This window comes from Hylobates moloch, unplaced genomic scaffold, assembly GCF_009828535.3.
Source record: "Hylobates moloch isolate HMO894 unplaced genomic scaffold, HMol_V3 SCAFFOLD_10, whole genome shotgun sequence".
In the NCBI taxonomy this organism is placed as follows: domain Eukaryota; kingdom Metazoa; phylum Chordata; class Mammalia; order Primates; family Hylobatidae; genus Hylobates; species Hylobates moloch.
This window is the reverse complement of record NW_026652285.1, coordinates 43766442-43793842: the sequence shown is the minus strand read 5'-3', so window position 1 is coordinate 43793842 and position 27401 is coordinate 43766442. Positions and strand designations below refer to the sequence as shown.

Below are 27401 nucleotides of genomic sequence, written 5' to 3'. Positions count from 1 at the left end.
GTGTGATTGGTGTACAAGAATGCTTGTGATTTTTTTACATTGATTTTGTATCCTGAGACTTTGCTGAAGTTGCTGGAATACAGTCTACCATCAGAGAATACTACAAACACCTCTATGCAAATAAACCAGAAAATATATAAGAAATGGATAAATTCCTCGACAAACACACCCTCCCAAGACTAAACCAGGAAGAAGTTGAATCTCTGAATAGACCAATAACAGGTTCTGAAATTGTGGCAATAATCAATAGCTTACCAACCAAAAAGAGTCCAGGACCTGATGGATTCACAGCCGAATTCTACCAGAGGTACAAGGAGGAACTGGTACCATTCCTTCTGAAACTATTCCAATCGATAGAAAAAGACGGAATCCTCCCTAACACATTTTATGAGGCCAGCATTATCCTGATACCAAAGCCTGGCAGAGACACAACCAAAAAAGAGAATTTCAGACCAATATCCTTGATGAATATTGATGCAAAAATCCTCAATAAAATACTGGCAAACCGAATTCAGCAGCACATCAAAAAGCTTATCCACCATGATCAAGTGGGCTTCATCCCTGGGATGCAAGGCTGGGTCGACATACACAAATCAATAAATGTAATCCAGCATATAAACAGAACCAAAGACAAAAACCACATGATTATCTCAATAGATGCAGAAAAGGCCTTTGACAAAATTCAACAACCTTCATGCTAAAAACTCTCAATAAATTAGGTATTGATGGGACGTATCTCAAAATAATAAGAGCTATCTATGACAAACCCACAGCCAATATCATACTGAATGGGCAAAAACTGGAAGCATTCCCTTTGAAAACTGGCACAAGACAGGGATGCCCTTTCTCACCACTCCTATTCAACATAGTGTTGGAAGTTCTGGCCAGGGCAATGAGGCAGGAGAAGGAAATAAAGGGTATTCAATTAGGAAAAGAGGAAATCAAACTGTCCCCGTTTGCAGATGACATGATTTTATATCTAGAAAACCCCATTGTCTCAGCCCAAAATCTCCTCAAGCTGAAAGCTAGACGTTTTAGAAACCCAAGTGTAGTCTGTAATCCCTAAGGCCTGTCATTCTGTGCAGTGGTCACTATTGTTTTCTCCTGCTGCTCCAGAGATTTCCATCTAAAGCTGAAGGGTGTCAAACCCTTATCATTTGTCTGTATAAGACCTGCCAAAAGAATGTAATTGATCTCAATGGTTTGTATTCCAGCATGATTTAGACATAATTGGAATGTCAAGTGAGAATAAAGGAGACATATCAAGCATGCTGGCTTCATGTATCCATTATAGTTTTTGTAAATTTCATCTTGTCTCTTTTCTAAAATTTTCTATGAGGAATCATGTCAAAACTTGATTCTTTTTTATAACTTTCTCAGAAGGGAAACCTTGGAAACATCTCGTACAGACAAAGAACACTGATGGTTTTATCTATTAAAAGGGTCATTTTTATAAACTGTTTTCCAAGTTAACATTTATTGAGTGCCTATTATATGCATGGGCCTGTTGGAAGATGAATAAGGCACGGCCCTAGCTGTCAAGGACTTTATAATGAGGACTAAAACATAGACACAAGTGAAGATAACTAGAAGGTCATGTGTGCTTTGATAAAGGCACAAAGGGTCACAAGAGCACAGAGGGTAAAATAAACGCGTGGTGCATTCTTCATGAGAATCCTGTCAATGGAACAGTGTTATGTTAATATCCACAAAATGGCAATAGAATGATTCTATTTTTCCTTTTCCCCTTTTCCATCAAAAACTGGATCTAAGCTGAGGGTCAGCCTGGATGACTGAGAAGAACTAATATTTGACCCTCCCTTATATAACTCAACTCAGAGAAAGAATTAATCTGAATAAGATTGAAGAAAATTGGTAAAAGGGACAAATTCATTGAGACAGTGTGGCAGTGTTTTGTGTGTGTGTGTGTTAAATTTATATACACTAATAAAATTAATTTAATTTAATAAATTTAATCCAATAAGATTACTTTATATATACATAAGTATATATATTAATCCCTAATCCCTATAATTATCTGTGTGTATATATATATATATATATGCTTAAAATTTAAGTGAAGACTTAAAGGTAGAACTGATAGTATAACTTTTCAAATCAATCAATCACTAGGTATTTTTTGAATGCTTGTTTTAGGTACTATGGGTGCTATGAAAAGTCGTATAACTTTCCTCAAGAAATGTACACATAATCTTACTTGAATTAATATACTAACAAATAATTTTTCAATTAGATGTTATTATTGAATTCTGGGAAGGCAGAAGGAAGCATAGGTTGGAGTAAATGGAGAAAGTGTCATGGAGACAATACCACGGCAGTTTTTGCCTCTGTAGTACATATAAAGACATAGACATATTGCCATCTGTGTTATTGTATCCACGCTCTATAAGGCTAGAGTAGCTCCATGTATTTAAGAAAGTGTGAAATAAAATAAATACATTTGTCCTAGAGTTCCCTATTTGATCCCTCATGTTGTATCAACATGGGAAGAATGAAGCATTGACTTTAAAAAAATTATCCAGAGTTTCCTCTTCAGGGAAGAAAGCACCACGGAGAGGAAAAGTTTCGTTGATCTAAATTGGCTCATCAGCTCCCTACAAAGACTAAATTTGCTTTATAATTGCTCAACTCCACACTCTTTTCTAAAGATTGTGGAGTTGAGCAAAACTCTTTAGGAAAGAGTGTCCTTGAACATAAAGAACAAACATCGGAGAAAACATAGTTGCATAATCCTTTATGATAGAGAAATCCCTTTTAAAGAACCATCATCTACAACTTTCAGAAAGCGCATCAATGCCACGTGATGATTTCAAAGCTCTCTATTGATTACATTCCTCTGAGATTTCCTTAGCTAACTCTTGGCTACTTGTTTAACAATAACAACAACAACAACAAAAATCCAAATAAACGTGTGGTTATCAAACTTCAGCATGTCTGAGAATCACCTAGAGAGCTTTAGGAGATCCAGCTCCCCCTAAATATCCTGACTTTGATGCACGTGGGGTGGGGCCCAAGAAACTGTATATGAAACCCAAACCCCAGGTAATTCCATTGAGAGTGGTCTATGGCCCACACTTCTCTGATGTTTTCAAAAATACTTTCCTTGGTTTCTGGGCCTCACCTGCATTCTCCTCACAAGTCACTGTGTTGTTACCACAAGCCCTCTGTACCCTCTGCCAAATTTTGTCTTTGAAACCCAGTTGACTTGAAAAACATATTTACCATCAATCACCACATTTCTCTCTTTCCCACAGCTGTACTTGGTTCCAAACATTTATCAGACTTGAACATTCTTCCCTGAAAAGCAAGCTGTGCCATAAAAATACTCATTTTGACAGGACTGACAGATTTATTGCTTAGTATTTTTATTTACATGGAGTTTTTAAGGGCATTCAGTTTACTTATTTCCTTGTTTCTTTTGCAAATCATTTTTTGACTAGCTCAAAATATATAACCAATCTAAAAAGAGAAAGAAAAAAGGAAGAGGAAAGCAAAGGTATTTAGAAGTGAAATAGTGCTAGTTGATGGCGAATGATGGTCCTCTCAGCTGAGAGGCAGGGTTCCAGGGGCCAGCAATGGAAGCTCAGCATCTGCAGTGTCCTACCCCAGCTTCCTTCGACTTTACAGTTGGAATGAACAACCTTTAAAGAGTCCTAACCTCCCGCTTGCTTTGATTGATTTTTACTTTTTTAAAGTCCTTGAATTCTTTCTCAAGTGAAACCTCAGGTAGAGGTGCAGTATGTAATACAGACAAGGTGCAGGTTTACTCTGTCAAAGCTGGGATAGGAGGCCTAGACCATGGTTCTCAAATTTTATTCTGCATCAGAATCACCTAGAGGGCTTGTGAAAACAAATGGCTATACAGGAGGAACGAGTTCAGGAGATGTATCGTACATCATGGGGACTATAGTCAATAACAATATATTGTATACTTGAAAATTGGTGAGAGTAGATTTCAAGTTTTCTCACCATAATAAAATGAAAGCATGTGAGTTAATGCATATGGTAATTAGCTTGATCTAGCCATTCCACAGTGTATACACATATCAAAATATACCATAAATACCATAAATACATACAATTTTTGTCAATTAGATATGCATTTTTTAAAATAAGAGGAAAAAACTACAAAAAAAATCTCACAGTTGCTGGCTCCACCCCCAGATTTTCTAATTCAATAAATCTGCTTGAGGTCAGGTAATTTGCATTTCAAAGGAATACTTAGGCGATGCTATGCTTTTGGTCCAGAGACGATACTTTCAGAACTATTTTCCTAGAGCCTCCTTCTTTCTGCGCGGCTCTCACCTACAAAGGCAGCTCTGAGGCAGCTGTGGAGCTCCTCCTCAAAATTCCAGGGGCTTCTCTGTGAAACTCCATTGAAGACCCCTGACCTACAGGTCAAGATCACATTCCTTTGCTTGGACTCAAGATCCACTGTATCCTGGCCCCAGCTTTTCTCTAGAGCCAGCTCTCACTCAACAAACCTTCCATTCATCCTACAACCCAATGGAGCTGTCCTCCCCACTGTTCTCCAAGCACTTCCTGCTGTCACAAGGCTTCTCTGCCTTACCATGAGGTGTACAAATGCATTTCTTTACCCATTTAATTTCTAGTAAATTTTCTCTGAAGTTTCACAACCTAGCCTCTCTCACAAAAAGATGTAGTAAGGGCTTTAAAATCCACAAATGTATCTGAGTGAGGTGCAAATAATAAAAGGTACTGGTGTTTCCTTCCTTTCCTTTAGAGGAAATGGATTCTGAATCAACCTGGCTGACATTAGGATCTACAGCTGCTAAGGATATAGTGGATTAATGCCTTACCTAGTGGTATTATTAATAATAAATAATGTTTGGGATGTTTTTAATGGATTTTCCCCAGATTCCTCATGCAATTCTCAGATGTTGATCATGGACCACAGGATTTATGCAAACTATATAGAGCAGTGAACACATGCTATAAAAGCTTCTTCAGTCAGAGAAACACTAAAAATGCATTAAAGTAGGATTTCAATATTAACTCAAGTCTGCATTACTGTTGTCTAGAAAAGTCTCCATTCAGTTTCAATAACATCTTTTTGCACTATCCTAATTGTTGGACAACTCTCTTAGAGTTGATGTACATATTTATTATGTTTTCTTGGGATATTCCATGCAAAGCAAATGTCCATTCATGAGCATAAACCTCCAAAAGTCTTGAGTAAGCAGTAAATAATCCATTCCTCTAAATCCATAGAACCATGATTCAGTGTCTTGGAGACACACTTAAAATTTGGAGTTGTTTAAGCCTTTCATCTCCTTGGTTTTTGCCATTTGATAATAAATTTGAGATTTTATTATCTCTAATGCATTGATGACAAATACAGTTGACCCTTGAATGACATGAGGTTAGAGTTGCCAACCCCCCATGTGGTCAAAAATCCATGTATAAGTTTTGACTTCCCAAAAACTTTACTACTAATAGTTCCTCATTGGCCAAAAGCCTTACTAGTAACATATCAACATATATTTTGTATGTTACATGTATAATATATTTTTACAATAAAGTAAGCTAGAGAAAAGAAAATATTGAGAAAACCATAAGGAAGAGAAAATATATTTACTATTCGTTAAGTGGAAGAGATCATCATAAAGGTCTTCATCATTGTTGTTTTCATATTGAATAGGCTGAAGAGGAGGAGGAAGAAGAGGAGGGGTTGGTCTTGCTATCTCAGGGGTGGCAGAGGAAGAAAAAAAATTGGAGTGGAAGTGAACCCGCACAGTTCAAACCCCTGTTGTTCAAGGGTAAACTGTAGTTTAAATCTGAGTGTCACCTCCAATAAATTGGTAGAGACTTCCTGGAATGATGTATTAACATGATTCTAAGATTGCATCTCAGTGCAGAATAAAGCATACTGTGATAGATTAACAATGTCTGCTGAGGCAAAGATAGGAATTTGGAGTCAACATGCCATGAATTTATTTCATGAACTGAAATAAAGCCAAAATCTTATAGATACCCCCGTAGCTATAAGACTACCAGGCAATCATCACATAGTGCATTGAATCATGAAACCAACAGGAAAAATAAGACATCCGGCTATCCGGAAGATAGAACAAAGGAAATGGTCCATTTTTTCATCAACTCCGTAAGGCACAACAGTGTTTAAGTTATCTATCATGTGAGCCTTTCCACACAGACATAATACACAGGAGATGAAGAACGAGAAACGCTTTAGTGTAGGATACTGCTTGGATCTGGACTGAGAGACAAGCTAACTGAGCAATTGCCTATGAAAAATGCATGAGAAATTTTTTTGAAAAACTAGAAATCTATCATAAACATGTAACAAAAATAGAGACACTTATATTTGTCCCAATGTTTCATAGAGAAGAATAAAAGGAATATTTTGATAAATTACTTTGAAAAAGAATTTAAACTTATCCCTCCCCTTTTCCCACACCTCTGACCCTCTCCCCAGCAGTATGCTCAAAAATTTGAAATTAATATTTTTTAGAGCTTCTACATGCATCAGCCTGATCTAGGCACTTTATTTCATAAACTTCATGAGGTGGCTATAATTATTATCCCTATTTTATAAATGAGGAAATTGAGGACAGAAAGGTTAGGTAATTTGCTAAATAGCTCAAAACTAGAGAGTAGTCAGCCCCGACTGACTGGAGCTGGAGCTTAGGCCCTAAGCAGCTATACCATGTTGTCCTCTAAGAAGGTGGGACCCAGTAACTGCAAGAGCTTTATTTTGCTTGCCCCAGAGCCGAGCTTTCCAGACAGCAGAGGAAGTGACACCCAGATTCCATCTTCTCTCCCTTCTCTCATATGCTGGGTAACTTCTCCTGTGAGTAAGTGTTGCACCAACATGTAAGACCAGTCAGTTGCAGGAGGCCAGTGTTGTAGTCTGCCTGGAGACCCCAAAAATTCAGTCCAGCTCTGATTCTGTCTTTTATATGGGTCCTAAAACAATAAAAAAATTTGACTTTTCCTCTTGCCTGGGCTATGGCAATACTCGCTGGTGGGATTGCACTTGGAATGAACTCAGAGGGTGTGATTTCCTTCCAATGTTGGCAGCAGAGAATCCACCTGACATGTGGCAGTCCCTGTATGCTTTGGCAGCACTTCACTTCTACTATTGTGCACATTCATAACCAAAGGCAAAGGAAAGAAGAGACATGACAGAGATACAGCCAACATTGTTCAGGATTTTTCATCTAAATGTCCCGCTTGTCCTGCCTAAGATGGAGAGTTTGGCAGCCTTGCCTGTCTCCAGAGCAGCACTGCCCAACAGTATTCTCTGATGATATGGCTGGGTGTGGTGGCTCACGCTTGTAATCCCAGCACTTCGGGATGCCGAGGCAGGTGGATCCCTTGAGCTCAGGAGTTCAAGACCAGCCTGGGCAACATGGCGAAACCCTGTCTCTACAAAAAATATGAAAAATTAGCCAGGTGTGGTAGCATTTCAGGAGGCCAAGTCCCAGCTACTTGGGAGGCTGAGGTGGGAGGATCACTTGAGCCCAGGAGGCTGATGCTGCAAAGAGCTGTGATTGTACCACTGTACTCCAGCCTGGGCAACAGAGCAAGGTCCTGCTTCAAAAAAAAAAAAAAAATGCTCTCTGTGATGACAGAAATCTTCCATATCTGTGATGTCCAACCAGAGACTCCCTGAGTGCTTGACCTGTGGCTAATGTGACAAAGGAAATAAATTTTAAATTTCATTTCATTGTATTATAATTAAATTTAAATAGCCACATATGAGTAACAGCTACCATATTGGATAACACAGCTCTAGCATTTCTGCAGTTGGTTTCTACCAAACTGAGAAGCCTTGAATGTCTGATAGATCTCAAATGTTATTTGACATTTTCCCTATTTTTAATTACATTCTTTCCTCCAGTCAGCATTATGTATTTAGTCATTCAATAGATATTTTTTGAACACCTACTATGTTCCAGGCACTATTCTAGGCACTGGCAAAAATACACTAGTAAACCAAATAGACAAAAATCCCTGCCCTTGTGGAGCTTTATTTTAGCAGGGTTAGATAGACAAAAGTAATAAACATAATCCATAAACACATTATGTAATATTTTAGAAGATATATGCTATGGGGTAAGAAAGCAGAGTAAGGGAGATCAAGATAAGGGGTGGCAGAAAAGCCTCTGTCTTCTGCACCTTGATTAGCAATGAGGGAAGGGGAGAAGAGAGTATATAAGTAATAGAATGCACAGTCCATGTATCCAAGGAGTTTACAGTCTGGTGAGGATTTTCTTAATCTGTCTGATGAAATGCCATGTGTAAAATGCACAGCACAAAGCTTGTCTTATAGAAGGTACTAAGTACCTCTCTTACCACTCTCACCCCCACCACACCACCCACCTTCAGTTTCCTTTTTGATGTGCATCTGTGCCTTCTGTTTTACCATAGCTGGCTCAGGAGCGTAAGGTGAGAACAAGGAAAGAAGAGGGAAGGGAAGGAGAGAAGGAAAAGGGAAGGAAAGCAGGAAGGAAGTAAGCAAGGGAAGGAAGAGAAGGAAAGAAGGAAGGAAAAGAATGAAGAAAAAATAACAAACGTAAGAAAGGATCACTTTATGAGCACAGTACATAAACTTTGTTGGCAAACAGACTGTACCATCATCCTGCCTGATTATGGGCAGCTTCTCTAATATCCTTCTAACTATCTCATATTGCTGGATGCAAACCTCAGGAAAAGCCTAGGTGAAGAACTTTTCTAGAATAGACCCTAAAGTAAAATCAGCAACTATTTCTCACAGGCCTTAGCTGATAGAAGCCATTTGTTTCTGGATTTGATTCTCATAAAAGGTTGGGAAAAGTAATCTCCTAACCAGCCCATGCTCTCTATTGGTCATGTCTCTGTGTGCCATTCAACCTTCTATAACTTTCTATCCAACTGGTGTTTTCTGAAAAACATCATCATCAATCAGTTACAGTTAACTCTTATTATAAGAGTTACTCTTAGGGCTTCTAATTGTTGAATAAAATGTTTATTTGCCATTTAAGTAATTAAAAAGAAACATTGGACATCTGATTAAGTGGTGATGAACTCAGAAAGTAGTGGATCCTTGTAATCACATTACTGAGTCTTCACACACATGAGATGCAGCATCTTAAGCATAAAATAGAGGAAATCTCCACTTACAGCCAATCATTTAAGCAAGTCACTAACTTTACATTAATACACTAAGTTGAACCTACATATTTAGGTTTGAATAAGTCATTATGAGAGATTTTTCCCTCCTGATTCTCTTGGCTTCTAAATCCAGCTCTGATGCTTACCAGCTATATCATCTTAAGCAAATCAGTTCACCTTCACAGACCTTGGATCCTTCATCCATAGAATGGTTGCTCTAAAACTGTATCATTCTTTTATCCTAAATATCAAATCTCTCAGTAGAATTTGCTGATTTGTGCCTTCTCTAGAACATACAGACTTCAAAAATATTGAAGTAGGAGGTTGCAGCCAAGTATGAATTCTTATCCTAACACCCGTTTGACTTCAGGATGGCATAAAATTATCTGAGAGTAATGGTTTCAGGGCATCTTAGCAACACTAGTTTGCATGACTTTTGATGAATATGATCCAAGAGCTAATGAGCTCTCCGCACTGATACCCCAGCTAAGTGGCTTTGAAATGTGGCCCTTCGCATCCTATTCACAGACCTACTGCATCCGAATTTCACAGAAATACTGAAATCTATCTCCCACATAGGGATGGCCACCTCCAGCTAATATGCATGCCGGTTACCTTGCTTCAGCTCTGAGCTAGGCATCGTCGGGATTTCCTGCAGGTGCAAAAGCCCCTAATGTTCTTAATAATAACAACTGCCAATTATTTAACACCTATGTGCCAGGAACAGTGCCAGGTGCTTTCCATACATGATCTCCTTTTTTTCCCAAACACATCGACCTAAAAAGACGTATACTACCCTTGTTTAACAGATGAGGAGACGATGGCTTAAAGAGATCAAATAACCTGTCTCAGGTCCCTCACTGGAAAATAAAGGAGCTGTATTACAGCCAAAGGCACCATGCCGTAGCATCTTAATTATGTCATTCCATCTCCTATAGCAGATTGTGAAACTGGCCTCACCACTTCAACGTATGATGTGGAACTAGTTGAAAAAATGTAGATGTATGTTATGTTGATTTTTATGTGATATAATTGCTTTGTGTTGTCAAAACCACCAACATCTAAGTGAGGGAAATTACCTTGATATTATTGAAACTCTTAACGTCTTCAAACAGCTATTGAGAACTTCTATGGGCAAGATGTTGCCCTAAGCATTATGGGGGAGATGAAGTGAATAAGAATCTGTGTGTTCCTGACAAGAGCTGCAAAGCGATTCAAAGGAGGGATGAGGTAGTATCCAGAAATAGAACCAAATATGTGTTTTTGAGTTGGGCAGCCAGTTCACTTCTTGAATTCCTGGTCTCAAGCAATCCTGCCACCTCAGCCTCCCAAAGTGCTGGGATTATAGGTCTGAGCCACCACTGGTCCAATCATTTCTAAACACTCTTTGAGTTTAAACAACAACAGAAAGATAGAGACCAAGAATATTTCTTAGAGATAAATCTGATTAAAAGGAAAAGGATCAAGAAAACCAAATTGCTGGATGGTAAAACCTTATGCCATATCTCCCATTCTCCCAAATGGGCTTGAAGTACATCCCAGCATGAGGACAAAGAGGCATGGGGAAGACCACCTGGTCACCCACCTAAAGCAGGCAGCTACTCAGTCACTCGGTCAATCCACAAAGATTCTTCTATAGCTAACGTTGAACCAAGCACTCTTCTAGAACTTAAGGTACATGCAGAATAAAGAAACAATCCGTGCTTCAAAAAGTTCATCATCTACTAGAGTAAGACAAACAAATAATTTCCATGCAATATAATAATCATAGAAATATGTATCAAGTGGTTTGAGAGCACCAAGGGAGCAGTAATCAGAGACTTTCACATAGGAGATGAGGGTGATTTTTTTTTTTTTACATTTTCTTAAATTTTATTTTTAATTGACAAATAACATATTATGGGATACATTGTGATGTCCTGATATATGTTTACATTGTGGGATGATTAAATCAAGTGAATTAACATGTCTTCACTAAAGCTTAATAGTCTTACAACTGAATCTTAATCATCTGTACTCCAAAGCTCAGAATCATGCAATATACCCTTGTAACAAACCTCCATGTGTACCCCCTGATTCTAGAATAAAAGTCAAAAAAAGAAAAAGGAGGTGAAGTTTGAGCTGAGTTTTAAATGATGAGTTTTGAGTGATGAGATCAGGACTACAGAATAGTCCAAGTAGCAGATACAGCAAGCTGAAGATATAGAGGCATGCAAGAGTCTGGTGGTCTTGGGAGATTCAGTATTCATGGGATATGTGTGACAGAGTGGCAGGAGATGAGTCTAGCTGTGGAGCAAGACCATAGACAAACCTTAAATGCTGTATGCAAGTAGAGATGTTATCTTGCTGGTGATGGAAAGCTATTGCAGGGGTTTAAGAAGGGTGCAATAGAATCATGTCTGCTTCGTAGAACCATTTAATTAACACTGTGGGGAATGGACTGGAGGAGGATAGAGAAAAAACCCATTAGCAGTCTGTTGGTACCATCTGAATAAGATATGATGAGGACGCAAACCAAAGCAGATAGAGAATGAGGAAAACTGGAAAAATATTTTAGGAAGTCAGATTTTGTGCTTTCCATGCATGATCTCTTTTTCCCAAATACATGGACCTAAAAAGACATATACTACCCTTATTTAACAGATGAGAAGATGAAGCCTTAAAGAGATCAAATAACCCGTCTCAGGTCCCTCACTAGTAAATAAAGCAATTCAAAGGAGGAATAAAGTAGTATCCAGAAACAGAATCAAATATATGTTTTTGAGTTGGGTGGCCAATTCACTTCTTGAACTCCTGGCCTCAAGCAATCCTGCTGCCTCAGGCTCCCAAAGCACTGGGATTACAGATGTGAGCCACCACACCTGGCCCAATCATTTCCAAACATTCTTTGAGTTTTGAAAAGAAAAGATGGTTTCTAGCAGAAATTGGCAACATCAACAGGTGCTGCTGTTGCTTTATCTCTCCAAATAGACCCCAAAGTGAAATTAAGACATCAAGAAAAAAAAAACCTGTTTTTGGTGGTGACTTAAACTGGGCCTTAAGGGCTGACCCAAGCATACACACATATTACTGAAGATGTCCCTTATATGCAGCATTTAACAGGCACAAAATGTGATGATAGTATCAATGGAAAAAAAGTCTCTGGCCAGGCACCAAGGCCTAAAAGAAATACCTGGTACACACTAAATGCCAAATAAATGTAAATAGGCAGCTGGATCAAGAGGAGAAACTATTTGTAGGTTCTATGCACAAATCAGTAATAATATTTTAGAAATATTTATGAATAGTTGGAGTATTACTTTGAGGGAAATGGTGGTTCTCATTATAATGATCTGTTAGAAGAGGCAATTCAAAGTAAGGCAATTGAGGCTGTTTATCACCAAAATATGGAAAAGATCACTGTTTATGCCTCATCTTAACAGAATCATTTGATATCATTGCTTGTCTCCAAGATGATCACCATTAATATATTCCTTCAGTGTATATTCATGCTCTCATCAAGAGGTGAAGTCTATTCCTTCCATCTTCTTGATTCTGGGCTACTTTTAGTGACTTGCTACAATAATCAAGTACAAGAAAATGACATTCTAGGACTTCTGAGGCTAAGTCCCAACAAGCCTTGTAGTTTCTGCCCGAGTCTCTTTGAATGCTCTCTCGGAACCCTCATTTTAAGAGAAGCCAGCTTCCATGTAAGAAGTCCATCTACCCTGCAACCAGCAGGGAAAGAGCAATGCAAGCCAACCCTCAGCATTTTTAGCCAGACCAGGCCAGGTACCAGACTTGGAAGTAAGGAAGCCATCTTGGATATTCTAGCCTCAACAGATGCCACATGGAACAGAACTGAGGCCCCAGACATATGGCCACACTTGAGCTATTGTAGTCTTCATCAGCCATTCCAGCTATTCCAGTTGAGGCCCTAGATATGCTGGAGAAAAATGAGCCATTCCCATTGTGCCTGCCTAAATTCTTGACCCACAAAATTATCAACACAACAAATAAGTGCTGTTTTAAATGAATAAATTTTGGAGGGTAATACCCATCAATTACAGAATACATGGTGTACAACTTTTTCAGTTCCTTGAGGCTGGAACTGAATATTATTTATATCTCTATATCCAACTTAGTGCCTGGCACACAGAAGGCATGAATATTGTTTGTTGAATGAATGAATGAGCAAGCAGATGTCTGCATGGAGTGTTTGTAAGACTCCACTATAATTAAGCCTCCTAAATCTGCTAATATCTCCATTTCCCAAACATAGGAAAGAACTGGTGGTCTCTGACCTCTCTAAAGTGGGAAAGTTATTTCTCCAGCCTTACACCACTGGACTCACCAGATGAGCAGAGCACTGTTAACGCCAGGAGAGGACTCTGCATTGTACATAGAGGCCCTGGCCCACTAGTTGTGCTACTTCATGAGAAGGAATACATCAGTGATTCTTTCCTAAAAAGCATCGTAGGACTCTGTTTGAATAATGCGTATGCTTGTGCAGGGCTTGTTATGTGTCAGGCACTTTTCTAAGCCTTTTACAAAGCTTAACTCATTTAATATTCACAGGCCTATGAAATAAGTACTATTATAGTTTGCATTTTACATATATGAAAAATAGAACATCAATACTAACTTACAAAAGATCACACAGCCAACAGATAACAGCTTAAATCCAGACAGCCTGGCCCTGGTGGCCATAATGCTGTTGTTATCAATGCTTCCTGCCTCTCTGGGAAGAATCATGGTGTTACTTGTCATGTTACCAGAGTCATGACATTTGGGGAGGAAGTGGCAACTTTTACAAAAAAAGCAGGAGAAAAATATGCCATTCTCTGTGACCTCAGGCAAGACATGCAACTTTATGTGCCCTTAATATAACATTTAGTAATTTGCTTTGGCTTCTAGCAAATGATAAAATTTCATTTTTCTTTAGAGAATTAGATATTCTGTGGGTGATTGTGTCTTTTAAGTGCCAAATTGTGGTGTTATTAACACGTTTTTTTATATAGCTAAAATTTTCTCATATTGTGTCTGAATAAACTAATAGAAAACATCTATGGGGGTCACAGGAAGGGCTCTTCCTCGAAAGTCATTAACCTAAGGTTAGCTCTTAGAGTCCCATTGAATTCTAAGTGCATTTCCTAATTTTTAAATCTAGGAACAAAACTCTAATATTGCAGGTAATTTGCAGGTAATTAAATTCATTCTGAGAAATGTATTTGTATGTGTGGGTTGTATTGAGGGCATTTGAACAGAATACTAATAGCAAACTGTGGGGCATTTTGTTGGTTACTCTGAGCACTGGCTGAACATTGGCCTATTTTAAATTACTCTGTGACTCATCTACAAAGCTCCAGATCATAAGTACAGCATTTAAATGGAGACACAAATGCCATAGTATAGAGATCTGCCTCACTTCAATGACTACACCTCCTATCACAAAACCCTCTAATTTGAGATGCACCAAAAATAACATGGGTAGATACAAAGCCACAAATTAACAGTTTCCATAAATAAGATGACTTTGTCAAGACTCAATTCTAAAATAAAAATTTCACATAATACTTCAACCATATTTTGATGTCAAGAAATTTTCAATCAATATTCTAGTGCCATAAAAAGAAATCTAAAATAGGCTCATCTCTAATTTTTCTGATGATAAAATATTACAGTAAAAAATTTTAAATCACTCCAATGTTGCACAGAAGAAGATGGGAAGAACTAGAAAATGATAATTTTAAGAAAGCAGGGCCGGGCGCAGTGGCTCACGCTTGTAATCCCAGCACTTTGGGAGGCCGAGGCAGGTGGATCACGAGGTCAGGAGATCGAGACCACAGTGAAACCCTGTCTCCACTAAAAATACAAAAAATTAGCCGGGCGTGGTGGCGGGTGCCTGTAGTCCCAGCTACTCGGAGAGGCTGAGGCAGGAGAATGGCGTGAACCTGGGAGGCGGAGCTTGCAGTGAGCCGAGACTGCACCACTGCACTCCAGCCTGGGTGACAGAGCGAGACTCCGTCTCAAAAAAAAAAAAAAAAAAAAAGAAAGCAGCCTTCCATATATCCTAAGGAATATGGTTACAAAATAAGAAAGGATCTTCAGAGAAGATAGAGTAAGCCTTTGTACCCAAACAGAAGAAATCTAGTTCAGCAGAGCAAATACTTATCAAAAATTAGAAGTAAATATACTTGTTTTTTGTTTTTGTTTTTTGAGATGGAGTCTTGCTTTGCCACCCAGGCTGGAGTGCAGTGATGTGTGATCTCGATTCACTGCAACTTCTGCCTCCTAGGCTCAAGCAATCCCCACACCTCAGCCTCCGAGTAGCTGGTATTACAGGCACGTGCCACCATGCCTGGCTAATTTTTGAATTTTTAGTAGAGGTGGGGTTTCAACATGTTGGCCAGGCTGGCTTTGAACTCCTGACCTCAAGTGATCCACCCGCCTCAGGCTTCCAAAGGGCTGGGATTACAGGCGTGAGCCACCAAGCCCGGCCCGCAAATATACCCTTCAAACTACTTGATGCACTTTGCGATTATCTTCATTTAGTGTTCTCCCTTGTCATCCCTGATACAGATGATTAGGAAACTATGAAAGACTTAGAATACAATCAGGAACATCAACACCATGGGGCAAGGCTGAAGTCAATAGGCTCAACGCAAACAGTGAGATCATCAAGCAGTATGACTTAGCACAAATCATTTAACCTCCTTAGGGCATAGTTTTCTCTTCTGCAAAATGAAATTAATCCCACTTGCCTCATAGATTGTTATGAGATTGTCTCTGAAGTCCATTGTGTATGTCAAACCATGACGTGCTACAGACATATCAAATGTTTTGTTTTGTAGGATCTTATTTAAAACAATGTTATTAAACTCTTTTTGCCAAAGGCGTGAGACCTAATATCTTTTCTTTGTTAAAAGGGGAGATCTACAAGTGTTGGGGAGCTGTTAAAGGCAGGAAAGCACTAAAAATGAGATTTTCTTCTTGTTGCAATCAGAAGGATGGAAAAAGAACTGAATCAGAAAGGGCAGTTATTTAATATTTAATTGCTTTAACTTTATGCTTTGAATGGATCAAATCACCTTTGTTCCACCTGTAATAGGTATCCCACACTTTGGAAAACACCTTAGAGAATCCTTCCACTTCTAGAATTCTATGGTTCTTGTCACTAAATGATCTAGCCAGACCCACAACTTCAACAACTGGGAAATTGGGCTCAAAGGATAAGATTCTTACTGTCTTTCAGCTCTCCTAACCACTGAAACCCATAATCAGCTAAATTGCACATCATTCCTCAATTTTTAGAAAGTGACAGATTGGATACAAGTGTCAGACAGATCCCTCATGCAGATAATGACCTTGGGGAGCGGGGATTTCATTACAGATGGTTGATAGTAGAAAACAAATTTTGAGTTGTTATCAAAATTAAACACCTGCAGATGAATGATTACATCTATCAAGTGGCTAATCAGGAGAATCCTTTCTGTTGTTAATCATGTACAACATCAATGGATGCTTGATACTGAAGAGCTCTCTAGACTCATCCACTTGGGTTACCTGTCAGGTAGACACATGCCTAGGTCTGAGTGTGCATGTCTTTACTTTTCAGGAAAATTAATTGGCAACACAAATGTGATCATACCACCCTTCTGCTTAAATCTTTCAATGGCTTTTCATTGTCTGGGGAATAAAACCTAAAATCTTTATAACATCACCTTCAAAGTCCCCATTGATCTTGTTCCTGCTCACTCCCTCTGCAGCCCTATTTTGTTCCACTCTTTAATTTGCTCTCTCAGCTCCAGCCATACTGACCTTTTATTTTTTCCAAACTGGGCCTGTTCGTGCCATTTTGTCTGCTGTTAATTCTCTTACTCAATCCTACCAACCCCAACTATGCCGATGCTCATTCATTCATGTCTCAGATAAAACAGCACTTCCTCAGAAGAGTCTTCCCTGAACCCCTTAGATTAGATTAGATTCATTTGCCACAAGCTTCTCTACTTCTTTTCCACTGACAATCATGGTTGAATTGCTGATTCACATCTTTCTACTCCACTGGTGCATAAGCTCGTTGAAGGCTGGGAGTGCATATATAGCTCCTCTGTTCTTGGCACATCCTAGTGTGTGGCACTAAGTAGACATTCACTATGCATTTGTTGAATGACTAAACGAATGAATGAATGAATAAATGATTTCAATCTGGTCCACAGCTAAGACCACAGAGTCATTCAGAATAATTAAGATAATCTTAAGAGAGGATCTGGCATTATTTTTTTCAACCATCCTCTTTTTCTAAATATAAATTTTTTTTAGACAGGTTCTGGCCATGTCACCCAGGCTGGAGTGCAGTGGTGTGATCTTGGCTCACTGCCTCCCTGGCTCAAGTGGTCCTCCCACCTCAGCATCTCAAGTAGCTTGGACTACAGGCATGCACCACCATGCCCAGCTAACTTTTTAAATTTTTTGTAGAGACAAAGTCTCACTGTATTGCCCAGGCTGATCTCAAACTCCTGGGCTCAAGTGATCCACCTGCCTCAGCCTCCCAAAGTCCTAGGATTACAGGTGGGAGCCACATCACCCAGCCTAAATGTGTATATTCTTGATATAGAATATACACTTTGTAGGAGTGGGGGAACGGGTGACCCAATCCTTCATCCAGCTGAGTGACCTTCCAGGATCGTTGGTATAGTTCTGTCATGAGGAATGCCACCCTCCTCAAAGCAGGGCCATCATAATATCCAACCTAGTGAGTTCAGCTGAACCTCACATAAACTGGAGCACAGCAGGTCACTGATAGGAAGACATCTTCTGGCTCCCCATCTTGCCTTCTTTCAAGCAATAACGTTTTTCTTGCTTTCATGTTGAAGGAAACTCCACAACTGCCTGCTCAAATAGCCACAGTGATGAAGAGAGGCAGTGGTGTGATCCACGTGGTGTAAACAGAGGCAACATGGTGTGGTAGAAAGAGCCCTGGACAGATATTCAGAAGAACTAGGTTCTGATTCTGATAACTCTGTCACTTATTTGTTGCATGAACTTAAACATTGGGCTCTTTCTGGCTAAAATGTCCTGCCTGTGAAATAGAACAAATCCCTTGTCTATAGGGTTGCTGTAATCAGCAACTGAGATAATTTATTTCACTATTTTATTTAGGAGTTGCTGATACTTTAATTATGAAAGCAATTTGTAATCTGTAAAATGCTAGGTAAATTATGGTAATTTTGCCACTGGTCCTTGAGAGCGGTTTTGTCTTCCTGAATTTAAATAATATCTGTTATTAATAAAGTGAGTTTTCCGTCCCTGCCATTTAATGGCTAGTAGAGAAAGCCCTGTTCTCACCAGGGTAATGGGAAAGAAGTTAAAAATTAGTTGTGATTGATTCATATTCAAGACATAATTGAGCATTCATTACATATGATGCCTCTTTCCTGTTTTCATTTATTCTTCTGTAGCATAAAAATATCTTTTAATCAGGTAGCCAATACTGTACTGTCTTACTGTTCACTGTAACAGAGCAAAAGCTTGACATAAATCATGAATACCTAAATCATAGGCCAGACAGGCTGCCACCTACATGAAATGATTTTTGGGAAAACATAACTCCTATTTCTGCTTATGGATGTTCAAAAACTTATTAATGAAATACTGTCTTTATTTCCACAACTAGAGATGATGCTACAATTTAAATCTCCTGCAGTACTGTTAGGAGATTTATATGGTACTGTTAGGAACAGTACTATAGCAAATTCTTACCAAGAAGATGCAGATGATTAATTGAAGGTATTTTTTGATAAGCAAACTTGAGGAAAATGGCATTAGACACATGCCATATGAAAAACAGAAAAATAAAATTAAAATATCTACATCAATCTTTCTACTTTGTTGGGTTCTGAGAGAGTAAAATTGATTTATTTTTAAATGCCTTGCTTTTTAAATTATCACAGGCGGGATACCTTTTGTGACAAAAATATAGAAGTAACTCCTATCTAAAGTAAACCCTCATTATTCCCTCTTGAGCTCTGTATTTCTCAGAAATATGTGCTGAATAGGAGTTGGTTGACCTGCTTTTGACATTGTTTTTATTTGCAGACTGATAAATGAATCTTTGAGGGACCAGCTGTTGGTGACTATACAGAAGACTTTCACATACACTCGAACCCAAGCTCAGCATCTGTTCATCATCCTCATGGAGTGCATGAAGAAGAAGGAATTGGTAGGTAATTCCTTATGGGTGGCCAGCTGTCTCCACATTTTCAGTCATTTTCTTGAATCACACAACATTTTCTCAAATCATGCAACATTCTCTCTTTCTGGCGGAGCTTACAGCTCTCCTCAGGCTCGATTGGCTCCAGTAGCTTCCTCTCCTAAGTAACTAAGACACTGCTTTTACTGCCTTCGAGTTAATAAGGTGTGTGCAGCAGAGTTTTAGCATCATTTCCTTTTGGAGCTCATCCAAATGCTCTGACTGCCTCAACAAAATGAGTTGAAGTGACAAAATTGGTCCCCTCCTGGAAAACGCTTCAGCTTGATCTTCTTAGGTTTCGGATTTCATTTTGCTTGTAAATCATGAACCACTGATGTGCTTCGTGTCAAATAGCTTTAATGACAAAGGGTCCAGGCTGTTACACCAATCTGTACAGGTAGAAAACGGAGAAACGTACTCAAGAAATCCTGGAGGAATCTATAGCTACTGAAGTGTTTCTAAAATCAGAGCAAAATGTCTTACAAATGTAGTATGATCAGAGCTCCTGTTAGGGTGAACAAAATCATGTGATTTTGTTCTCTGCTTACTCAAACATTTAACAAGAACTTGCTATCTGCCAGGCAGGGAGCATGATCTTTATGCATATAAACTCATGTGACCTTTGCAACTGTCCTGATGAGAAAGATACAATTATTACCCTCATCTTACAGATGAGGGAACTCGGCTTATTTGATTAGTAAATGAGGAGCTAAGACTCAAAACCAGTGATGTTTAACCTCTGTATGGAGTATTTTTATTCAGAAAGTGTCACATTGAAGCCAATGCAGTGGATCACCCACTCTGAGTAGATGCCCCCAGCCCTCAGCCAGAAAGACTATTGTCAAAGGTCAGTTAAACCCAACTGCTGAGAGAGATAGCAAAATGTTTAGGGAAAAAAAAAAAAAAGAATTGATTAGAGTGGGCAAGACCCATCTCCAGAAAGCATCCACACAGCCTTTGTGAGAAACCTTTCAGCAGCTTCCAGGTTTGGGATGAGATGAGTGAAGATGAGAAGAATAGGACAATACCTAGGTACACAGTCTGGCTGCCCCATATATAGAAGCCAGTGAGCAGGTGGGGCACACAGTCATGGCTGCTGTCATTCCAGGAGAACTCTACTACGCACGAAGGTACCACCCACATGTGACATCCTCCCATCTCGGATGTGGTTAGCTCACGGTGTTGCAGCTCGCATACTTCCCCTGTCCAGGGACGCACTGAAGCCCTGAGCTTCTACATGCCACAGTAGGGATTATCTTCTGAGTACTGATGCTTTTCCAATGCTGAGGCCAATTCTAATTGAGAAATCTTACCAGGACTATACATTTCAGCAGTCCTGCAAATTCCCTAGAAAGGCAGCTGGGAGCAAAATTCTAGGAACCAGTGGGAAGTCATACAACCAAATGAGGCTGAATGAACTTTTCTAGGTATTTTGTGGGACTGTTATTACAGAATTCTGCCTAAATTTCATGTTGTTTAATCACGGTCTCTGCTGAAAAAGTCAACTGCATTCTAATGCAAGTTATTTGTTATAAGAAATGTGATGTATTCCTAGCTCCAGGCTCAGAAAATGAGTTCTTTTTTTAAAAGTTTATTTTTTTAAATTATACTTTAAGTTCTGGGATACTTGTGCAGAACGTGCAGGTTTGTTAAGTAGGTATGCATGTGACATGGTGGTTTGCTGCACCAATCAACCCATCATCTACAGTAGATATTTCTCCTAATGCTGTCCCTCCCCTAGCCCCTCAACCCCTGAGAGGCCCTGGTGTGTGATGTTACCCTCCCTGTGTCCATGTGTTCTCATTGTTCAGCTCCCACTTATGAGTGAGAACATGTGGCATTTTGTTTTCTGTACTTGTGTTAGTTTGCTGAGAATGATGGTTTCCAGCTTCATCCATGTCCCTGCAAAAGACATGAACTCATCCTTTTTTATGGCTGCATAGTATTCCATGGTTTATATGTGCCACATTTTCTTTATCCAGTCTGTCATTGATGGGCATTTGGGTTGGTTCCAAGTCTTTGCTATTGTGAACAGTGCTGCAATAAACATACGTGTGCAAGAGTCTTTATAGTAGAATGATTTATAATCCTTTGGGTACATACCCAGGAATGGGATTGCTGGTTCAAATGGTATTTCTGGTTCTAAATCCTTGAGGAAATGCCACACTGTTTTCCAGAATGATTGAACTAATTTACACTCCCACCAACAGTGTAGAAGTGTTCCTATTTCTCCACATCCTCTCCAGCATCTGTTGTTTCCTGACTTTTTAATGATCGCCATTCTAACTGGCGTGAGATGGTATCTCATTGTAGTTTTGATTTGCATTTATCTAATGACCAGTGATGATGAGCTTTTTTTCATATGTTTGTTGGCTGCATAAATGTCTTCTTTTGAGAAGTGTCTGTTCATATCCTTTGCCCACTTTTTGATGGGGTTGTTTTTTTCTTGTAAATGTGTTTAAGTTCTTTGTAGATTCTGGATATTAGCCCTTTGTCAGATGGATAGATTGCAAAAATTTTATCTCATTCTGTAGGTTGTCTGTTCATTCTGATGATAGTTTCTGTTGCTATGCAGAAGCTCTTTAGTTTGATTAGATCCCATTTGTCAATTTTGGCTTTTGTTGCCATTGCTTTTGGTGTTTTAGTCATGACGTCTTTGCCCATGCCTATGTCCTGAATGGTATTGCCTAGGTTTTCTTCTAGGGTTTTTATGGTTTTAGGTTTTACATTGAAGTCTTTAATCCATCTTGAGTTAATTTTTGTATAATGTGTAAGGAAGGGGTTCAGTTTCAGTTTTCTGCATATGGCTATCCAATTTTCCCAACACCATTTATTAAATAGGGAATCCTTTCCCCATTGCTTGTTTTTGTCAGGTTTGTCAAAGGTCAGATGGTTGTAGATGTGTGGCATTATTTCTGAGGCCTCTCTTCTGTTCCAGTGGTGTATATATCTGTTTTGGTACCAGTACCGTGCTGTTTTGGTTACTGTAGCCTCGTAGTATAGTTTGAAGTCAGGTAGCGTGATGCCTCCAGCTTTGTTCTTTTTGCTTAGGATTGTCTTGGCTATGCAGGCTCTTTTTTGGTTCCATGTGAAATTTAAAGTAGTTTTTCATAATTCTGTGAAGAAAGTCAATGGCAGCTTGATGGGGATAGCATTAAATCTGTAAATTACTTTGGGCAGTATGGCCATTTTCACAATATTGATTCTTCCTATCCATGAGCATGGAATATTTTTCCATTTGTTTGTGTCCTCTCATTTCCTTGAGCAGTGGTTTATAGTTCTCCTTGAACAGGTCCTTCACATCCTTTGTAAGTTGTATTCCTAGGTATTTTATTCTCTTTGTAGCAATTGTGAATGGGAGTTCACTCATGATTTGGCTCTCTGTTTGTCTGTTATTGGTGTATAGGAATGCTTGTGATTTTTGCACATTGATTTTATATCCTGAGACTTTGCTGAAGTTGCTTATCAGCTTAAGGAGATTTTGGGCTGAGATTTTCTAAATATACAGTCATGTCATCTGCACACACAGACAATTTGACTTCCTCTCTTCCTATTTGAATATCTTTTATTTCTTTCTCTTGCCTGATTGCCCTGGCCAGAATTTCCAATACTATGTTGAATAGGAGTGGTGAGAGAGGGCATCCTTGTCTTGTTCCAGTTTTCAAAGGGAATGCTTCCAGCTTTTGCACATTCAATGTAATATTGGCTGTGAGTTTGTCATAAATAGCTCTTATTATTTTGAGATACATTCCATCAATACCTAGTTTATTGAGTTTTTAGCATGAAGGGGTGTTAAATTTTATTGAAGCCCTTTTCTGCATCTATTGAGATAATCATGTGGTTTTTCTCATTGGTTCTGTTTACGTGTTGGATTACATTTATTGATATGCATATTTTGAACAAGACTTCCATCCCAGGGATGAAGCTGACTTTATCCTGGTGGATAAGCTTTCTGATGTGCTGCTGGATTTTGTTTGCCAGTATTTTACTAAGGATTTTCTCACTGATGTTCATCAGGGACATTGGCCTGAAATTTTCTTTTTTGTTGTTGTTGTGTCTCTGCCAGGCTTTGGTATCAGGATGATGCTGGCCTCATAAAATGAGTTATGCAAGAGTCCCTCTTTTCTATTGTTTGCAATAGTTTCAGAAGGAATGGTACCAGCTCCTCTTTGTACCTCTAGTAGAATTTGGCTGTGAATCCATCTGGCCCTGAGCTTTTATTGGTTGGTAGGCTATTAATTACTGCCTTAATTTCAGAACTTGTTTTTGGTCTATTGAGGGATTTGACTTCTTCCTGGTTTAGTCTTGGGAGGGTGTATGTGTCCAGGAATTTATCCATTTCTTCTAGATTTTCTAGTTTATTTGCGTAGAGGTGTTTATCGTATTCTTTGATGGTAGTTTGTATTTCTGTGGGATCAGTGGTGATATCCCCTTTATCTTTTTTATTATGTCTATTTGATTCTTCTCTCTTTTCTTCTTTATTAGTCTGGCTAGCAGTCTATTTTGTTGATCATTTCAGAAAACCACCTCCTGGATGCATTGATTTTTTGAAGGGTTTTTTGTGTCTCTATCTCCTTCAGTTCTGCTGTGATCTTAGTTATTTCTTGTCTTCTGCTAGCTTTTGAATTTGTTTGCTCTTGCTTCTCTAGTTCTTTTAATTGTGATGTTAGGGTGTCAATTTTAGATCTTTTCCACTTTCTCCTGTGGGTATTTAGTGCTACAAATTTACCTGTAAACACTGTTTTAGCTGTGTCCCAGAGATTCTGGTGCATTGTATCTTTGTTCTCATTGGTTTCAAAGAACTTGTTTATTTCTGCCTTAATTTCATTATGTACCCAGTAGTCATTCAGGAGCAGGTTGTTCAGTTTCCATGTAGTTGTGTGGTTTTGAGTGAGTTCTTTAATCCTGAGTTCTAATTTGATTGCTCTCTGGTCAGAGAGACTGTTGATTTCCATTCTTTTGCATTTCCTGAAGAGTATTTTACTTCCAATTATGTGGTCAATTTTAGAATAAGTGTGATGTAGTGCTGAGAGGGATGTATAGTCTGTTGATTTGGGGAAGAGTTCTGTAGATGTCTATTAGGTCTGCTTGGTCCAGAGGTGAGTTCAAGTCCTAAATATCCTTGTTAATTTTTTGTCTCATTGATCTGTCTAATATTGACAATGGGGGTGTTAAAATCTCCCACTATTATTGTGTGGGAGTCTAAGTCTCTTTGTAGGTCCTGTATTGCATGCATATATATTTAGGATAGTTAGCTCTTCTCGTTGCATTGATCCCTTTACCATTATGTAATGCCCTTCTTTGGTCTTTTTTGATCTTTGTTGGTTTAAAGTCTGTTTTATCAGAGATTAGGACTGCAACTCCTACTTTTTTTTTTCTTTCCTTTTGCTTGGTAAATATTTCTCCATCCCTTTATTTTGAGCCTACGTGTGTCTTTGCAAGTGAGATAGGTTTCCTGAATACAGCATACTCATGGCTCTCAAAGTTTGTGTCTTTTAATTGGGGCATTTAGCCTGTTTACATTTAAGGTTAATGTTATGTGAGAATTTGATCCTGTCATTATGATGCTAGCTGGTTATTTTTCCCGTTAATTGATGCAGTTTCTTCGTAGTGTCAATGGTCTTTACAATTTGGTATGTTTTTGCAGTGGCTAGTACTGGTTTTTCTTTTCCATATTTAGCGCCTCCTTCAGGAGCTCTGGTAAGGCAGGCCTGGTGGTGCCAAAATATCTCAGCATTTGCTTGTCTGTAAAAGATTTTATTTCTTCTTCACTTGTGAAGCTTAGTTTGGCTGGATATAAAATTCTGGGTTGAAAATTCTTTTCTTTAAGAATGTTGAATATTGGCCCCCACTCTCTTCTGGCTTGTAGGGTTTCTGCAGAGAGATCTGCTGTTAGTCTGATGGGCTTCCCTTTGTGGGTAACCTGACCTTTCTCTCTGGCTGCCCTTAACATTTTTTCCTTCATTTCAACCTTGGTGAATCTGACAATTATGTGTCTTGTGGTTGCTCTTCTCAAGGAGTATCTTTGTGGTGTTCTGTGTGTTTCCTAAATTTGAATGTTGGCCTGTGTGTTCTTTTATTTTTATTTTTATTATTATTATTATTTTTTGAGACGGAGTCTCACTCTGTCGCCCAGGCTGGAGTGCAGTGGCGTGATCTCGGCTCACTCCAAGTTCCACCTCCCAGGTTCACGCCATTCTCCTGCCTCAGCTTCCCAAGTAGCTGGGACTACAGGCGCCCGCCACCACGCCCGGCTAATTTTTTGTATTTTTAGTAGAGATGGGGTTTTACCGTGTTAGCCAGGATGGTCTTGATCTCCTGACCTCGTGATCCGCCCGCCTCGGCCTCCCAAAGTGCTGGGATTACAGGCGTGAGCCACCGCGCCCGGTGGCCTGTGTGTTCTTAACAAGCAACAAATTATCTCCACATCCGGGCAAAAATAAGTTAGAAATGTTTAAATCAAAATTACAGTATAACTATAATTTCAAATTTTGAGGGACTACTTATGTGCATGGACGGTACCAGATGCCTTGAAAATAAGGTAGACACAAAGTAGGCATTGTTTTCTCCTCTTGCAGAGACAAGGAAAGGAACTGAGGCTAAGAGAGGTGGGGAGATGTACACAGCCAGGAAGAGCCAAACTAGGACTGTCTTGCTGCAGAGCCGGTGTTTTCTGCTCATTAGGCTCCATAGCATAGCACACAAAACAAGGAGGCATTGCATTGTCGTAGAGTTCCTCTTTTCTCTTGTATCCTTCAAGTTTCTTTTGATTCCCCTTACAAACTATGTGGGGTATAATATTATGAGGCTAGTCTAATCATTGCCAAGTTTGGCTAAGCTGTTTGGTTCTAGAGTTGATGTGACATCTTTCTCATCCCAGCACTTAACTGACTTACATAATAAAGCCTGCAGTATGGATGGGCCTCTGGGTGGTGTGGCCTCATGAAAAATATGCCTTGGGTCTGCAATTTCAAGCTAGGTGGGGCAGCCCCTCACGACATCATCACACAGAGATACTGCTGTACTTTCTGCTCATTTCATATAGATCTTGAAGAAATTCACTTCTCTGCTTACTCAAAACCTGTCCCCTTTAAAAAAGATTCCTTCTAGAAATCAACCTGTAACCTAAGTTCTATCATTGTTTTCAGGTAAAGAATAGAAATTAAAGAGATAAAGACCATCTACAACATACTCATTTGGGAACAGATGTCACAGATCAGGTGTCCCTCTATTCTCTTCCTCCTCAAGAGGGGTCTGGTCATAAAGAATATCAAGACCAGGAAAAGAGGACATAGGTGGCCATGCACACAGTGAGGCTGATTATGTGCGTAGAAACCAAGAGCCTTATGCTCCAGAGGGCAGTGCCAGCTCCTTTTCTGCTGCTGCCTCCTGGAGCTCCTGTCTGTCCTCTGAGCTCCTGCAGAAGCCTTCCTCTATCACCACTGCCAACCCACCAGCCCCAGACTGGGGCAGTACATTTGCTTTTGATACCCTGGAGTGTAGGAGGACCACTTGGACTTGGCATTGTAAGCCCCATGGTTGTGTGGCCCTAAACAAGTCATGGTGATGACAACACCAGCCCTGCTCATAGTTCACCACCTTCTGCTTCCACACTGGTGACTCCTCTCATTCACTCTCCTTCCCTGACAGCGGCCAGACCTCCTAGCATCCAATCAGTTCATCTTTCCATCTCTTCCCAGTCACACCTGGGAATCATGCCTCCGCTCAAAGCCTTGCTGCTCCAGAATCTAGGACTTTAAAATCTACTCCCCACTCCAGAGATAACTGCCCTATCTTCCCCCTCCCACCACTTCATTCATACTGAACCTGAACCTGGATGCCAAGCTTCTCTGTTCACGACCCTGAGATCAAACACCTCAAGCAATCTGTGTAAAAACATGTTCAAAATAGTTTTCTTTACCTTGTGCCTTGTTGCGAGTTTGCACTGTGTCTTCCCACCCTCCCTGCTCCCATTTGGGTTCGCTCACCTGTCAATTACTCTATTCTATGT

General features: G+C 39.4%; 1 protein-coding gene across 10 annotated transcripts in view; it reads left to right on the top strand.

The window, feature by feature from the left end:
- TRPM3 (transient receptor potential cation channel subfamily M member 3) overlaps window positions 1–27401 on the top strand; it is a 563637-nt gene that overhangs the window by 354841 nt on the left and 181395 nt on the right. For all 10 annotated transcript variants that reach the window (XM_032164279.2, XM_032164271.2, XM_032164269.2 and 7 more), the window contains one exon: window positions 19237–19360. In XM_032164279.2, the coding sequence (XP_032020170.1) occupies window positions 19237–19360 (124 nt within the window). The remainder of the gene's footprint in view (window positions 1–19236; window positions 19361–27401) is intronic.